The sequence below is a fragment of the Rhineura floridana genome, chromosome 16 (assembly GCF_030035675.1).
Source record: "Rhineura floridana isolate rRhiFlo1 chromosome 16, rRhiFlo1.hap2, whole genome shotgun sequence".
NCBI classification, from domain to species: domain Eukaryota; kingdom Metazoa; phylum Chordata; class Lepidosauria; order Squamata; family Rhineuridae; genus Rhineura; species Rhineura floridana.
The window spans coordinates 5,673,060-5,691,439 of record NC_084495.1 but is presented as its reverse complement, the minus strand read 5'-3'; the positions used below and the strand labels follow the sequence as shown (position 1 = coordinate 5,691,439).

Sequence of the window (18,380 nt, the reverse complement as noted above, 5' to 3'; positions counted from 1 at the left end):
GAGAAGCAGGAGCAGAGGCACTGTATCCTTCAGGAACTTCTGCAAATCCTTGGCCACCATTCTCTCCACCCCCTTGTCCAAAGAGAGGGTATTCGTGACTGGGCAGCAGTTGTTATAAACCATAGGGTCCAGGGTGGTCTTCTTCAGGAGTGGATGCACTACTGCCTGCTTAAAAGCAACAGGTACAACTTTGTTGAGTAGAGATGTGTTCACCTCATCCTGGACCCACCTGGTCAGCCCCCCCCCAATCTAGCTTTCACCCGGATGCACAGTGGTCAAGAGAACAAGAAGCTGATCACATCATTGCAAGGGTCCTGTCGACATTATCAGGACACACAAACTGAAATTAATCCCATAAAAAAGGTGCTGCGCTTCCACTGGACTTGCATAAACTGCTGCGTCTATAAGGCACTACAGAACTGAGCGACTTTATCCTTGAGGTGCCATTCACACTGCTCACAGCATGGTACCAAGTGCTGCAGATGGCCATCCACCATTTCTGGGACAGTCTGCCTCCGGACCACCTGAAATGACTTCTGGACAACTCATTGAGGATGTGATGCTGGTAGCATGGTTAATATTTCACTGCCCCCACCAGCAATTGGTAGGCAGAATTGTGTGACCTAAAAAGTGTTTGGTCAGCTTTGGAGTGAGTTTTCCTCCATCTTTGCTTCATTCACCTCAGCCTGCTTCATTGCCCACAACTCATCAATGAACCAAGGCACAGTGCAGGCCCTGCAGCATCAGAGAAGACCCTTAGGAGTGATCACGTCAACAGCCCTCCTCATCTCCACATCCTAGAATGAGACCAGGGCTTTGACAGGATCACTGGCTCTGTGCACTTGGAAATCACTTAGAGCATTCAGGGATTTGCCAGGTCCCATTAGTCTCCAGGGGCATACCATCTGAATTGGTCCCTAACTGCTACAGGGTGTGGCTGCTGCTGAAAGTCCAGACTTCACCAGGACGGGGATTACGACCACCCCTATATCTAGACCATCCCTCTTCCCACAACGGACAAAATACTAAATCAAGGGTATGCCCTGCGCTGTATGTTTGTTTATTTGTTTATTTATTTATATCATTTCTATACCGCTTTATATTATTTGGAAAACAAATCTCAAAGTGGTTTACAACCTAGATTAAAACATTGAACAAAACATCACAAAATATTAAAAGAAAACATTACAAATTCAAGCCAAATATAAAAAACACATTCAAAACAGCATAATGTTGGGCCAGTGACTATCTGGGACAGTCCCATGGTTGCCATGAAGGCTACAAGATCCTGAGCCGGCCCTATGGCATCCTCAGCATGGATGTTGAAGTTGTCCAGGATCACAGTCCTCGGTTCCTTCAACATGACACTGGAAGCAACCTCAGCCAGCTTGGCCAGGAAGGTTGTTGAGTAGCAGGGTGGGTGGTAGACCACATCATCCCTAACCTTTTTCCATGGCTCCACACCAGATGCAGGCCCTCCAGTCTGGTTTTTAAGTGGAGAGGTTTTCTGGAGAGAAGAACCTCTATTAGAAGAGATGTTGTGTCTGTGGAAGAAATGTGTGTGTGTGTGTGTGAGAGAGAGAGAGGGGGGGGAGGGGGGAGAGAAGTATTGTAAGAAAAAATCAAATGTTAATTTGGCTAATGTTTCAAGTATGGATATTTTAGCTTAACTTCTGAACTCTGTTGCCAGGTGTCAGCAACAGCAGTGAAGGTGGAAGAGGCAAAGCTGGAGCAAAACTCTTCCAGGATTTCCAGATGTTAAGCCGAATTTGGACACATCCTTGGTGTTTGCAGCTGGACTATATTAGCAAAGAAAATAAGGTAAATTTCATCTGTCTGTCTTTGTCTCTAATGAAAGCTCTTCAGTGAGTCATGTCAAGTCCTAGAGAGTTTCACTGAATTAATGGAAATTTCTTTTCAGTGTGATAGCTAGTTTATTTTTTCTTGGTATTTTAGTTGGGACTGTTAACCATTTCCCCCCATGTATTTTGTCAATACCAAAGTAATATCTTACTGATCCTGGCATTGTTCAGATGAATGAACAGATTATAAAGGCTTAAGCAAGGATAACTAAATTTAATAATATGCCTGTTTATTCATTTATTTTCAGGGCTATTTTGATGAAGATAGTCTTGATGAGTTCATAGCTTCAGATTCTGATGAAACGTCAGTGAGCTTAAGCTCTGAGGAAGAAATCAAGTAAGTTGAACTGTTCCACATAAAACTATAAATGTGTGAATCGGTGGAATTTGTGTGTGTTGCAGAATTAATTTTTTTTTAAAAATGCAGCTGCAGGTTTTTATAATAGTAAGTGTTAAATGTTTTTTTATAGGAAGAAAAAATCCAAGGGTAAAAAATCAAAGAAGGAGAGTAGCTCCAGTGAAAGTGGAAGCGATAATGACGTTGAAGTTATTAAAGTCTGGAATTCAAGATCTCGTGGAGGTGGAGAAGGAAATGTAGAAGAGCCAGTGACCAACCCTCCATCCATTGTAAAGTCAGAAGAAGGTAAAGAGGGATTTTTAGCTAAACTTGAAATTTTAGACAAAACAGTGGAGGAAATTCACCCATTTATGATTGGAGTAGGAAAAACATAGGGTCCCACTCTGACGGTCGCTCAAAATATCAGTTCAATATATTGCAGCAATAAAAAGTACTTTATATGTTGGCTTTATGGACAAAGCCCTCCCACAGTGGCTCACAAAAGATAATTAGCTTTTATTTATTTTATTTTAAATTAAAATTTATGTACCACTTGATTGTAAAAAAAAACACCCTCCAAGCCTTGTACAAAAGACAAAAAGCTTTACAAAAAAGTTTACAAAGAGTTTACAAAAAAGCTTTCATATATGTTATGCTTCAAGATAATACACAAATGTCTAACGCTTCCAGTCCAGACCCACAATAATGTTCCTTTCGCCCATCCACCTGTGATCCATTCTGTTATACCTGTCCAGCAGAGTGGTTCCCAGCCATTATACCTTGCCTCGCCCTTGCTCAAGCTCCCTCCTTGGACGGTATAATGCCCCACAGAGCAATCCAAATGGTGGGAAGCCGGTGGAGGAGGAGCTGGCGGAAAGCTCCATGACATCCACTTCCCACTCGGGAGCCACCAGCCTGGCTGAGTGCCATCTCTGTCAGGAGCTGTGTGCACAAGCAGGAAGGAAGAAGCTGACTCCTGTGAATTAGCATCCCGGGGAGTAAGTGCTCCCATTACAGTTTTTGTTACTGCGCCAGCCTTTTGGCCGGCAGAGATTCTAGGTAGATTGGGACCCCGGGGAGGGCTCCGAACGTGAGGAGGATCTCTCATAAGTCCCCAAACCCATGACTCTGCCCCCATGACACCCCTGGAATGCCCCATTTTTCTTGGCTTCCACCAGGACTCCGTCCACCAGGCTGGCCGTCCCCAGCGGACTCTTGGTGATGTTGGCAGCGCTGCGGCTCAGCTGCGGCAGAGGCTGGCAAAGCCTGGCAGCGGTGGAAGCCCCCAACTGCCCCCAGCCTGGTGAACAGGTGAATTGGATTGCTCCCTCAGTCCATGAAGAAAAAAACTGACATTTGAACAGCACTCCCTTTTGGGTTTGGTATAAGATTGTCTTTACTTGCTGTTCTCCAAAGCATTTCACATCTACATGGCAAGTAGTAATTCAGCAGATCATGGAACTGGATCTTAGTACAACTGAGGCGATGCTGTTGCTGCTTCTCCCTCAGTCTCATAAAGAATGTAGTAAAGTTGAAGAAGAAATAGCAAAAGCCAACTAAACCTGTCTGGAGGATGTGGCATCTTCCTCCCAAGTTATAATTGGGACCTCTCTGTTAATATGAAAGACGATAAAGCGAACTTTGCAAACATTTCTTTAGGAGGTAGGCACCACTCTTTGCTCCACTCACTTGCACTGGTCTAAGCCCCAGGGTGCTAACATGGTGCTGTGCTTGCGTCTTCCTCTTCTAGCTTTAAAGAACTAACTCTTTTAAAGGCATAAATAGACATGATTGCAGTAGCTCTGTGCATTTTGAGCATAGATCTACCCTAGTGGCATAGAAAAGGATGGCTTTATTTCATTTGGTTAGAAACACACCAGCACACGTCCACAGCTTTTCAGCTCTCAAAAGGGCCCCCAAAGTGGTTTATGTTAAAACAAACCAGAGTACAACTGTAAAGCATAAAAAAAGAGAATATTAAAACAAGCCAATAGATACATCTACATACAGGTAAGAATTTCCAGCCTTGGGGAAATCTTGTTTTTTGAAATCTATAAAAATAAACCAAAGGTGGACGAGCTGTGCCCATCTAAAAGCAGTTAAGGAGGAAGTCAGTCTAATCTCTCTTGGGAGAGTTCTACGGTTGTACTGCCGTGACAGAAAAGTCCCTGTCCCACATTTCTGGTGGCAGAACGCATAACAAAACCTGTAGGCCAAAGGCAGCCGATGTGGTGCCCTCCCAGATGTTGAACTCCAGCTTCTGTTGGCCCCAGCCAGTACGGCCAAGAGTCAGGGATGGTGGGAGTTGACGTCCAGAAGCATCTGGAGGGCACCACATTGACTACATTTGCTCTGAGGTGAAAATAGTTGATAGATGTGTTCATGCAGGAAGAGAAGGTCCTTCAAATATCTTGGTTCCAACCTATTTAGGGATGTGTAGCATGTTGAATTGGGCCTGGAAATGAACTGGAAACCAGTGCAAATTCAACAAGACTGGAGCAATATGGCCTAAAAAGCTGACAACAGAAATTATTCAAATCACCTAATTTTTCATCAGCTGTAGCTTTTGGACACTTCTCAAAGGCAGCCCCAAGTAGAATGTGTGACAACGCTGCATTAAAACAGTACATTTAACAGCCAAAAGGAGCACATGAGAGAGGAGTGCAGCTCCTCTCCCAGCTGAGCTAACCTATGATATCACAGTTTCTGTAGGGAGAAAAATGACTGAGGGTGACAGATAGCATGGAAGTAAGCAGTGGATAGGGAGAAGTTACATACACTTCTTTCTTGTGCATCCCTTTCCTAGTTAGAACATCCCCACCTCCACCTTAGTGTGTGATTGGAGCAGATGTGTGTTTAAACATGCAGATCTGCCGTAATCCTCTCTGGTTGGACCTTGAGGCTGGAAGTGTGTTACGTTTGAAGATGCAATCAAAGCATAATCCAGATGACAAAAACCAGTTTGTAACTGTGTAGATAGTCAGAAGGGCCAGTGAAGGCAGGTACCAGGTGGTATGCAAGCAGATAATGAGAACAGACAGAGACATTCAGTACTTACTACAGAGGGGAGTTGCTTGGAGTGAAAACCAAGCCTGGACAGGTTTTTATTTATTTATTATTTGATTTAGATCCCGCCCTTCCAGCAGGAGCCCAGGGCGGCAAATAAAAGCACTAAAAACACTTTAAAATATCATACAAACAGACATTAAAATACATTAAAACAAAACAACTTTAAAAACATTTTTTTAAAAAAGCTTTGAAACCTTTTTTTTTTAAAAAGGTTAAAAAACATTGTTTTTTTAAAAAAAGGCTTAAAAGCATATTAAAAAGCAGTTCCAACACAGATGCAGACTGGGATAAGGTCTCAAAAGGCTTGTTGAAAGAGGAAGGAATAGGCGCCGAAAAGATAACAGAGATGGCGCCTGTTTAATATTTAAGGGGAGGGAATTCCACAGGGCAAGTGCCACCACACTAAAAGTCCGCTTCCTATGTTGTGCAAAATGGACCTCCTGATAAGATGGTATCTGCAGGAGGCCCTCACCTGCAGAGCACAGTGATCCACTGGATATATAAGGGATAAGACGGTCTTTTGGGTATCCTGGTCCTAAGCTGTATAGGGCTTTGTACACCAAAACTAGAACCTTGGCCCAGTAGCAAATGGGCAGCCAGTGCAATTCTTTCAGCAGCAGGGTGACATGTTGGCAATACCCTGACCCAGTGAGCTCAGATTTAAGGTTTCACATCAAAATACTTCCACAGTCTAAAGAGCAGCACAACTAACTCTGTATGCAGCCATTAAGTCTTTTGCCTTTTAAAAATAAATAAATAGCAGACCTCCCTTGATAATTGGTGATGGACAGGTCTTAAAACTTTGAGTTTGTTGAAAAGAGCCCTCTTAATCATGTCCATTGTTAGTGCCTATTTTTATGAACTGTGGTGTTTTGGTATAGCATTTCTAGCACCATTAAATCCCAGCTTCTGCAAATACCAAGACAGCTGTTGAAGGATTAATGTATTTGTTGATGCTTTTGCCTGAAAAACGTGTTGTGATGTCAACTTCATTAGTCCAGTCCATTGGAAGAAGATGGTGCAATGGGCAGTCATTTTTAGAATCTTAGAAATTAGCGTTCTAAGGGACCTATCCTGAGAGAGACTGGGATACCGTGGAGCAGAGAGGGAGGTCTAGAGAAAGAGACCTCCCTGCTGTGGTGGCTGCAAGCTCCACCTCTGTTGCCGACCCGCCAGTAGCTCTCTACATGAAGTGGATCCAGAAATACAGTATTTGGGGGTTGGAGGAGGATCCAGAGCCACCTTATTCCCTAGAAACACATACACGACAGGCCCCCAAATGATGTCATTCTTGGAGCTTGTGTACTGAATTTCCTCCAGTCGCAAACAATGGAAGGACAGTGGAAAAACTGAAGGAGAAGAAAAAACGTGCTATCTTGCCCCCACCCTCTTTGGGGAACACTGCCTTCTCCTGAAGAGTTTTTTTTTTCCTCCTAAAGATTTTTAAGCACTTGCTGGAATTTGAGTTCCAAATGTAAACTGTTCATGTTTCAGAGGAAATGAAAGCTGTGTACGCTGTCCAGGTAGTGCATTAAATGTGCTAGCAAACATCATAATTTTGAGTTCATACCCACAATGAAGTTAAGAAATTTTCCTTTTATTTTTCAAAATGCATTTCTTACATCTTAAGACTTGAAACAAATTGGTTACTAATTTATACCCCACAGAAATTATCAGTAAAACAAACATAAGCATGAAATGCAAAACATACAGCATCATTGCAACAGACATTAGAAACACAGGATAAAAAGCAGCATAAAATTTACCACAATTAGGGTTGAAAGTGCTTTTGACAAACCTGGAAAAATAGTCTTCTTATGTTGTCCTGTTGCGGTAAGGACAACAGCATAGGCTCCAGGAGACCCATCCTGGGGAGAGTGTTTCACTGAAGGGGTGCCCTCTCAGTAGTCATCTCCCAATGTGGTGTTATGGGGGCACCCAGAAAAGAATCTCCAATTTCTTCATTGAATGGCCATGTTTATAATGGAAGTGTGTGATCCTTCAGATTCCCTTGTCCTTGGCCATTCAGAATGCTGGTGTTGTCCTTTAAACTGTGCTTGAAAGTGGAGCAGGAGTCAGTACAGCTGCTTAAGGACTGATGAAATATGCCAGTACCAGTAGCTAGCCCAGCTAGCCCAGAATACAGCTTCTGGACTGATATCTGTAGTTGCCACACAGTCTTCAAAGGCAGCCACTGTACACAATTACTACTGAAATTACAATAGTCTAATATGGAGGTTGCCGTATTACCGCCCTGGGCTCCTGCTGGGAGAAACGGCAGGATATAAATCTAATAATAATAATAATAATAATAATAATATAACCATGTGTCTAAATAGCTTGCGGCATCCACACAACATGCTGCTTATCCAAGTATTCGCCCAAACTTCTTCCTCATGAAATTCAGATTTTTCTGATTTGTGGATAATCCAAGGGAAGAAAATCCAATATAAAATTGCATGTTACTGTACTGGATGCACTGAGGCGCACTGTGTGTATGGGGTGAGGTGTGTGGTGACATTTCACTGGGTGCACTCTTATCACCACACCTCTTACTTTTATTTTGTTTCCATCAGCCCAAAGGAAAGGATGCACCGTGCCCTTTTCCACCAGTTGTTGCTGACGACACCTGCAGTTTTTTTTAAAAAAATACAGTGCCACAAAAAGAAGCACATGGAGCTTCAAATCCACATTAAACTCTGATGTGGAGAAGCCCTTAGTGGCATGGAGTGCTTTCCATCAGGTCTAGCTGTTGTGCCATCTGAGACCCTTTCTGGATAGATAGCTTGGTCACAGTTATCCATGCTCTGGTAACCTGCACATTGAACTCCAGTGGGAATGAATCCCTAGTGAGGAGAGTCCTGCCCACATGGTGCTGTGATAAACTGTGCCACAAAGGTGGTTATAGTGCAAATTTGGCTAAGAAACATTGTAGTCCATAAGTTCCCTTTGTATTCATCATAGACCTTGCTACTTGTAAGTGTGTGTGTGCATGTGTGTTTAAAAATATCTCAACTTTGGAATAGAATATCTATTTTTAATAACTTTTTAAAAAATTTCTCTAAGGTAAAACCACTTCCAACCCAGGCAGCCCAGCTCCAGATTGGTACAAGGATTTTGTTACCGATGCTGATGCTGAAGTGTTGGAGCATTCTGGAAAGATGATGCTTCTCTTTGAAATTCTTCGCATGGCTGAGGAGCTTGGGGATAAAGTGTAAGTCATTCTTGCCAACTGGAAAGGTTCCAAAAATATTCATCCACGCTACACCTTTGCTTTAAGCAGACTTGGCCTTTTAGGACTGGCTTATTTAGGTTAATAATCTGCCTTAAATCCATAAAGCAAGTTTATGACGTTGGAGTGGTTAGGTAAATCGATGTGCTAGTTAAATTGAAAGTGGTAACTATTTATCTTTTTCTCCACTTTCAGCTTAGTGTTCAGCCAGTCTCTGATATCACTGGATTTGATAGAAGATTTTCTGGAGCTAGCAAACCAGGACAAAGAAGAAGACAAGCCTATAATATATAAAGGCAAGTGTAGAAATGTCGTATCTGTAGATCTGGAAGATGGCTTGTTGGTTGGCTTGTTTACAACATGTATATCCTGCCTTTCCACAGGCATCTCACATTAGGACATTTGCAACTTTTGGAAGCCGCATCATTATTTATTATATTTACAACAAATGTTTTCATAAATCTGCTTGTCTTCTAGCAGGTTTCTGTTCTCTTCTCCAAAATAGCGTCAGTCAAACTGGGACAGGTTCTCTTTCTATCCCCTGCATGGACAAGGACATGAATTTCTTGGATTGTGAAAATACCTCTTATTGACCTTTCTACCCACACCCTCCAGAAATACAGGTGGACAAAAACAGAGGATTGAGCTGCTCACCAGTGAAGCTAATGAGGAAGACCTGTGCTGAGGGCAGGGCATAAACTGTGCTGCAATGTGTGGTGATGCATATCTGGTTCATGTTTGAACAGAACAGGAGAATCATCCTGGCAAGAGGATGGAGAGGTTGGGTGTCAGTGCCCCTACAGCCAGGGCCCGAGATCATCTTCAGTACCAGCCCTGCTGACTCATCTGTGTCTTCCTCTGGCTGCCAGGGGCTGTAGTCCGTCACAAGCTCTAGATTGAATGAAGAAGATGTGGATAAAACCTCTGTCTTCCTAAGGCTCCCACTTGCTTTCTTCTTTTCCCATGCTGTCTTAAGTTTGTTGCTGCAGCTGTTCTCCGTCTTTTCAGCAGGTTCATTATGTGAAAGACTGATTAAGTGTTGATCTAGGAAACAAGGATATGGAACTGATGAGCAGTCTTTCAAGGTGTCCAAGGTGATCAGTGCTGCTTGCACAACCTGAAGCTACAATTATCAGGTTCCTCTTAACCTACCAGAGGAGTCCCTGAACTACTGTAGGGCTTTCTAGTGGTATGTGGTTAACTGGTTTGGCTGATAAATCCCCTGTTCATATGGCTTAATTGTAGCATCCAACTCTGGGCCTTTTATTTTCTCTGTTTATGGACGGCATGGGTAGACTCATTGCAAATGTTCACTCTAGTGACCATGTGTGCTACAGTATGGCTTAGCATCAAGACTCTGTGAAATGCCAGCATCAAAGTATCTTTCTGCTTCACTTTTAATAAATGCCTCAGTCTAGTTTATTTTGAAAATAAGATAATTGGTTCTAAAAGAAGCAGAGTGTTTACTCTCTTATCAGCTATATTTTAAAATTCTTCTTGCCAGTAGCAACAACCATAACAAGCAGGATGGTTCAGCAGCTGTTCTAAATTTCAAGTTCACAGTGATTAGACCTTGACTTTTAAGAGATCTCCTGTAAGGCATTTACTTTGAAGGATGCAATTTCTATGAGGTACATCGTACTAGAGGAAGTGGAAACATGAAACTACAAAGATCAATTAGAAAACTAGATTTCCAGCAGTAAAAGGCTTGAGGTTAAAAGGCAGAGTTAAATTAACTCTTGCAATAGGCTTATGGGATTGTTGCAGCCATACCCAGAGCTTTAAAATGTTGAGATGATAAAATTAACCAGAAACACTACTGACTTTGTTACCATTTAATTTCTCTATAAAAATCCTACTTATGTTGGTCCTTGAAATGCAAGCTTTAGCTATAATCCTGCCTTATGTATGTATGCAGAAGTCCTATAGGACTTTCACATGCTTAATGTGTGGCAGAATTAAACCTTTACTCGGGCTGTTTCTAGAAGTTACTTAGTTCAGATTTTACATTGAGATTCTATGAAGACGATACAAATTATAAGAGTAAAAATAGCCATGCATGTAAAATAAATGTGCAGAGCCTTTAAAAACAAAACTTCTCCACTATCCCTTTGAGACTGTCTCCCCTCAGCAATGGGGTATGTGAATGGAGAAAATGGGGGCAGGGCGGGGGTGGAACAGAGATAGAGAGGAAATCTACATTAAATTAAACAAATAGTCTAGATTGTCTAGACTTACTAGGTTGCTTTTATTATGTTTCTGAGTCCAAAACACAAAACTAGATATCTCTTTTCTTAATTTTGTCAAAGTTATTATTAAAGTACTTTTAAATTAGTACTTTTTGAGGTCACCTCAAAAAGGATCAGAAAAAGGCAACCGAAGTGATAAAGGATTGGAGCAAAATCCCCTTTAGAAAAGGTTGTATTTGCGGCATTTTAGTTTAGAGAAAAGATTCCCGAGGAGAGAGGACATGATAGAGGTATATAAAATTATGCAAGGCGTGAAGAAACTGGATAGAGAGGTTTCCCACCCTCTCATAATACTAGAACCCAGCGTCATCCAGTAATGCTGAGATGCAGGACAGACAAAAGGAAGTAATTCTTCAAATGGCACATAGTTAACTATGGAATTTGCTACCACCTTGCATGACATCAAGAGTGTATTAGACAAATTTATGGAGGGTAAAGCTATACTAATGACTACTAGTCTTGATGGCTGTATGTTACCTTGAGTTTCTGAGCCACTATGCCTCTGAATGCCAGTCTCTGGGGGACACACGTGGGAGAGGGCTATTGTGCTCATGCCCTGCTTTTGGGCTTCCCATAGCCATCTGGTTGGCCACTGCGAGAATGCTGGATGAGATAGGCTTTTGGTCTGATCCAGCAGGGTAGGTCTTATGTTATTAGGAATTAATGTGGGTTTTTTTTGGGGGGGGGGGCAAACAGGTATCTGATATGTGTGCATACAAACAGTTATCACTATGCCTAAATCTAAAGGAACAGCTGGTGGTGTTCTCTCAGTTTCCTTATATTTTAGTCCTTTCCACTTTTCAAGTAGTTTATTTTCTTTGGGTTCAGTCCAGAGTTCAAAGATCAGAATTCTTGTTTCTGCTCCGCCGTAGAATCAGAATAGTAGATTTGGAAGGGGCCTATAAGCCCAGCGAGTCCAACCCCTGCTCAATGCAGGAATCCAAATTAAAGCATCCCCAACAGGTGGCTGTCCAGCTTCCTCCTGAATGCCTCCAGTGTTGGATAGCCCACCACCTCCCTAGTTAATTGGTTCCATTGTCATGCCGCTCTAACAGTTTTTCCTGATGTTCTGCTGAAATTTGGCTTCCTGTAACTAGAGCCCATTATTCTGTGTCCTGCACTCTGGGATAATCGAGAAGAGATCCTAGGCCTCCTCTGTGTGACAGCCTTTCAAGTACTTGAAGTGTGCTATATCTCCCCTCAGTCTTCTCTTCTCAAGGCTAAACATTTTTGCCCTTCTTGAAGACAGGGATAACATTAGCCCTCCTCCAGTCATCCAGTACTTCAACCATCCTCCATGATTTCTCAAAGATAATATACAGTGGTTCTGAGAGTTCTTCAGCCAGTTTCTTCATTACTCTAGGATGCAGTTCATCAGGCCCTGGAGATTTGTTCAAAGTAATTTGGTATTCCTTGACCATTTGTCTATCAATCTCAAGCTGCAGTCCTGCCCCCTCAACTTGTAGTCCACATCATAGACCCTCTTTTGGGAGAAGGCTGAGCCAAAGTAGGAATTGAGCACTTCTGATTTTTCTTTATACGTTATCATTTTGCCATCCTCATTGAGTAACTGCATCACCATTCTTTTCTCTTTTACTACAGATGTACCTGAAGAAAGCTTTTTGTTGCTTGAAGCATCACTTGCTTACTTCAGCTCATTCTTAGCTTTAGCCTTCCTGACGCCATCTCTGCAATTCTGTGCTACCTGTCTGTACTCTTCCTTTGTGGCCTGGCCTTCTTTCCACTTCCTGTATATGTCCTTTTTGTTTTCAGGTCATTTCTAAGCTTTTTGTGAAGCCACATTGGCTTCTTCTGCTGTCTTCCACCTTTTTTCCTTGTTGAAATTGTTTGCAATTGTGCCTTTAGAATTTCTTTTTTTAGAAACTCAAACCCATCTTGGACTCCTTTTCTCATTAGGGTCGCTTGCCATGGAACCTTATTTGTAATTGTTCTGTTAAGATCAGCTTTTCTGAAGCCCAGGGTACGCATACGGTTACTTTTTGCTTTCTTAAAATCAAGAACATGTTCACTTTCCTCCAGAGTTCCTGTAACTGCAACTTCATCCACTACGTCATCTCTCTTGGTTAGAATCAGGTCAAGGATAGCTGATTCTCGAGTTCTTTCCTCAACTTTCTGTAGGAGAATGTTATCTCCAACACAAGTCAGGAATTTCTTGGAGGGACCGTATTTGCCAGAATTTGTCTTCCAGCAGATATTGGGATAACTGGAATCCCCCATTACTACTACATCCTCCTCGAAACATTAGCAGTTTGCTTTCCAAAAGTTTCATTATTGCCTTCTCCTTGATTGGGTGGTTGGCAGTAGACTCCAACCACCATGTTCCTTTTATTCCTTGCCCCATTTTATTCCTTGCCCCATTTTTTTCATCCAGATACTTTCAATGAAGCTACCAAACTAATCCACCTGTATTTATGTGTAGGGGTATATATTTTTAACATACAGTGTGGCTCAGCCTCCATTTCTATTCCTTCTGTTCTTCCTGAACAAATTGTATTTTCAACTGCTGTAGTCCAAGGGAGTCATCCCACCAAGTTTCAGTTATACTTATCAAGTCCTATTTACTCTCCTGTATTAAGAATTCAAGTTCATCCTGTTCATTTCCCGTACTTTGGGCATTAAGTATACAGACACTGAAGACCATGTGGTTTATGGTCTAGCTTTCTTCCTACATTTTTACAAAGACTTTTATTGAGTCCCATTAGAGGTGTTCTCTCAGTTCCTGTTACTGTGCACAAGCTTTCCTCAGTTGTTACCTCCAAGTTTACATCTCCCCTCCCCCCCCCTTGGGATTCAGTTTAAAGACCTCCTGATGTTCTCCATGCTGTGGCCAAACACATTCTTCCCAGTCTTTGTGAGGTACAACCCATCACTTGCCAGCAGTCCACCTTCCAGGAAGCCTAGCCCATGGTCCCAGAATTCAAATCTCTTGTTTCGGCACCACCTTCGTAGCCAGTCATTCCACCGGAGTATTTTTCTTTCCCTTTCCTCTCTTCTCTCTTCACCAAGCCTTGAAAACCTGGCTATTCAGGCAGGCCTACAAGATCCCTGGGGTAGCCTAATTTTATTGGTTTTAGCTATGGGTGGGTTTGGTTTCGTTTTATATTGTAGTTCTTGGGTTTGTATGTAGTTTGTATGTTGTAAATCCTTTTACTTGATCTTGTACGCCGCCTAGAGTGGCCGCTTGTGCGGCCAGATAGGCGGCCTAGAAATAAAATTTATTATTATTGTTTATTCTTCTGAGTACCGGAAGGATGGATAAATTTCCTTCCCAAAGCTTCAAAGTCTGACATGATTTCTTCGTAGTTCTGTTTTGGCAGTATCATTCGTTCGAACATGGATGAGAAGAAAGGGACCTGTTAGTGCGCTTTATGAGTGATGGCACTCCTTCTGTCACCTCTTTAATCCATCCTCCAGGGAGACAGCATACCTGGAGAGTCCATGGATCTCGGCATACTTGGGTTTCAATCCCACGGAGTAGGGAGCCTTCCTCTACTATTACTATTACTCTTCTTGTCATGGGACATGGTTTAATTGCCTCTGCTTGACTGAGCTTCAGCCTCTCACTTGCTGTCTCGCGGGGTCTCCTGTAATTCTTCCTCTGCAGGCTGTCCTCCAGTCTCATCCTCAAGCGCCTGAAAGCAGTTCCATAGATCCACCGGCGCAGAGTGTCTTCTGACTCTCCCTGCTTTTGTCATTCCTTTTCCACAGAGTTTCAACATGTTAGAATATATTTGAGAGTTATAAATTACATTTTAAAAGACATGTAAATTGTCGGTTTATTTCTGTTCTTATTCAACAGCATATAATCATTTGCCTTTTAAATTCCTAGGTGAAGGAAAATGGTTCAGAAATATTGATTATTATCGTTTAGATGGTTCTACAACAGCTCAGTCAAGAAAGAAGTGGGCTGAAGAATTTAATGATGTAACTAATGTCAGGTAAAAAACCCCACCTTTTTGCTGTATGTATATGTATGTAAGTGATCTCTTCCCATAGCCCATGATGCTTTTGCTATTGTGGTAAAGTACTTCTTTTCCAGCCATTGTAATGTATCCAAGAAACAGGTCCTGTGAAGCAATTATAGGTGTTAAGGCACTATAAAGTACCTTTTGAGTAACCATATCATAATATATATGAATGAAACCTCTGACATTTTGTCTAGAAATGCATCCTAGCATGTACAGTGTGAAATCCAAGGAGATGTGGGGTTTACCCAAATCCAACACTCTGAAAAAAACACCCATCCAAGTACTTATGTCATGAGGTACATGACTGAAACCAGTGCTGATGTGTGTGGAAATGTATCCTAAATGCATTCATATAAAAAATGAAGTCTGACGTTATTTTAGAGAGACTTTTTCCAAATCAGCCACTGTTTTCATATAAAAGGCCCTTTTCTTGTCTGATAAAATACAGAATTGAAACTTAGATCATTTTGTGCTGAAGAGTTTTTTCAGCATGCAAAATCTTGCAAGCTTTCTTACTCATAAAAACATAAAAATTATTTACAAGATATGGTAAGCCTAATAAGTTATTCTCATTGTATCATAAGTGCTATTGAACAACCATTTTTAGGTATGCCTCACATTTGTTTTCTGACAGTAATCCAAGAGGCCTGCCAGACTGGAATCTTGGATCTCCACACTGGACATTTTATCTGTAACATAAACTTGTACAGAACATAACAAATGTCATATCATTACCATCATGATCATTCCCAAATTACCTGTCTCAGTGACCCTGTTCACATGTTGCATTCATTGAGCGTACAGTTTCTGTACCTGGGTACACAAGGAGTTGAGCTGTATGCTTGTACAGTTATTCCCATGTGACATTCAACTAATGTACAGTCTCCAGCATATACAGGTTTGCTGCCAGCAAAAGGAAGTGACATTGAATATGTCCCTGAAGCAGTTCCCTTTTACTGGCAAAAAGGCAGGGCATGCTAGATCTGTTGTTCAACCTGAAATAGTTTTCTATGGAATTTCTTGTGGTAGAAAGTGGAATATAACTTTGCTCATTTCATTTTTCCTGCAGCACCTTAACATTTTTTTAACTAAGACACCAATTTTTCAAAGTAAAGCATCAACTTCTGTAACTCTCATAATTACAGCTATTAAAACATTTTAGCGACATAACGGTCGCTATTTTTCTAATCTGTGGCACCTGGTTTCTTCTAGAGATATTCTGTTGTGCTAATATATTTTATAGTACTGATTTTATGTACACCACTTAGAAATTCTGAATTTTAAGCGATATATAAATACCAGAAATAAATAATCTAATATGCAGGGTTGCACTCATGACATGTAATTAGTTTTAAACTGTAATAATATTGTATTTTAAATGGTTGTAATTCATCCTGGGATCTAAAAGTGAAGGGCATGTAAACAATAATAATATCATTGTCGTCATCATCATCAACAACAATGATAATAATAATCATGGGGAAGGGCAGATTGATAATAATGATGATAATAATATTAAGATACAAGGGAAGGCTGTTTGTGCAACTGGGCTTTCCAGCACCTCTTTCCATTTTAGCATCTCCTGAAAACCTTTCTTGAGGCAGCAAAACTGGAAACAGCAGAGCACTGGTGATCCAAAGTGCCTTTCACTGTTGAGGGTTGGTGACGGAAGGTAGGGCAGATTGCCCTTATGGAAAGGCTGGTGCGCATATTGAAAGAGAGCAGCTTTGAGGGCAGTTGGTGGCTGCTTTTGATGTTTGCAACTAGCAACCAGCGTACCCACAGACCACAATCCCTTTTCTGGTTAGGTACAATTCAGAGTGAGTAAAAGTCCGAGCTCCTTTTCTGGATGCATTGTTCCCAATATTGGACTTGATTATGCTATAACCTGCTCTTTATGGTATTGTGTGTGCTGGTCCTGCTTGTATCTACCAGCCACTTATTTCTATCTCCCCTTTTTTATTTGTTGTTGGTTTGTTGCAAAATTCAATAAATATTTATGTATATACCTCCCCAAAAAATTGAGGACAGAGAACACTCAAGAAAGCTCTGGGCTGTGGTACAGTGGGTGGGAGAGAACTGCTGCTGTGGGAAGTGGTATTGGATTATTTGTCTTTATTCATATGATTTTTCAGTGCAAATTTTAATAATATTTATAATAATAATATTTAATTTGTTTGTCGCCTATCTGGCAATTCGCCACTCTAGGCGACGTACATTAAAAGAGATCAAATACAATAATAACAGATGGAATCACATTAATCACAATAGGTAAAATACTGGACAGTCATCAATACATATAAAAGCAATTATATTAACAACATACGATAAATGACAGAATCATGGTGATTTACCCAATGACCTCGAAGGCTTGCTGGAATAGCCACGTCTTCAGGGCCTTGCGGAATACATCTAGGGAAGGGGCATGTCGAAGATCACATGGGAGGGAGTTCCAGGGAGTGGGGGCCACCACAGAAAAGGCCCTCTCCCTAGTACCCACCAACCTAGCTGTTTTGGTTGGCGGGATTGAGAGAAGGCCTTGTGTGGCTGATCTAGTTGGGCGGCATAATTGGTGGCAGTGGAGGCGCTCTTTCAGGTAAGCTGGGCCGAAACCGTACAGGGTTTTAAAGGTTAAAACCAACACCTTGAATCGGGCCCGGAAAACAGCCGGCAGCCAGTGTAGGTCAAATAATACTGGCGTGATGTGATCCCGTCGGCGGCTGTTGGTAAGTAAGCGCACCGCTGCATTCTGTATAAGTTGTAATTTTAGCAACTAAGCAGCAAAAAGTTCTTCAGTTAACAACCCTTTTGATTATTTATGTCATAATATTTAGCTTTTAGATTGGGATCTGCTAATAGATCTCTGGGAGATTTGAATTAGATCAGTAAGGATTTCTGACTTCTAATCATTTAGCAATGGCAACAACAAAATGAATCTTCCCCCTGCCCAAAAAAGAAATCACACTGCTGAAATGATTAGAGCTTATGGGTGGGAGTTTTGGGAGTTGGTTTTTTTATTGAGGCTCAGCTTGGTTTTGTTACTCAAAACAAATTCCTGGACTAAGAATTCTTTATTTTCCTCCCGCAATCTTATTTATTGTCATTTTATAGAACACCAATACAAGAGTGAAAAGATAGTAAATGTCCCCATCAACGTTGCCTTCCCCTAATTCCCAACCCCACCCTTTCCCCCTTCACAGGAGATTCACTAATCTCCTAAGGATTCTTTAAGCGCCCCTGGCTCCAGTTGGTAGATTTTGCAGAATCTAGGGGAAAAAGCAAACTCGGTCCTTCAAGCCTAAAGGCTTCTCACCCCTGATTCAAACACCTTTACAAACAGACTCATAGAAATCCATCCAACAACTGTTAAAGGCAGGTTTGTGTTAAATGGTATTCTTACCACAGCGGCACTGCTATGTTATTATCATTATCATCATCATTATTACATTTATATCCCACCTTTCCTCTGAGGACCTCAAGGTGTCCCGTTCAGAGTGGGATCCACGAGGCTGAGACACAGGTGTAATTAATTCTTGTTTTATTAGAGTAATAGGTACATCAAAAGCAGTACATTTCATAGAGAGCACTAAACTAACTCACTAGAATTCCCTAGCTGCACTCTAGACATGCTCTGCAAGGCAT

General features: G+C 41.6%; 1 protein-coding gene across 1 annotated transcript in view; it reads left to right on the top strand.

The window, feature by feature from the left end:
- Positions 1-18,380, top strand: part of ATRX (ATRX chromatin remodeler) — a 163,982-nt gene that overhangs the window by 114,344 nt on the left and 31,258 nt on the right. Inside the window, exons 23-28 of the mRNA XM_061598106.1 lie at positions 1,691-1,821; positions 2,111-2,199; positions 2,333-2,505; positions 8,335-8,482; positions 8,696-8,796; positions 14,600-14,708. Coding sequence (XP_061454090.1) covers positions 1,691-1,821; positions 2,111-2,199; positions 2,333-2,505; positions 8,335-8,482; positions 8,696-8,796; positions 14,600-14,708 — 751 coding nt within the window. The remainder of the gene's footprint in view (positions 1-1,690; positions 1,822-2,110; positions 2,200-2,332; positions 2,506-8,334; positions 8,483-8,695; positions 8,797-14,599; positions 14,709-18,380) is intronic.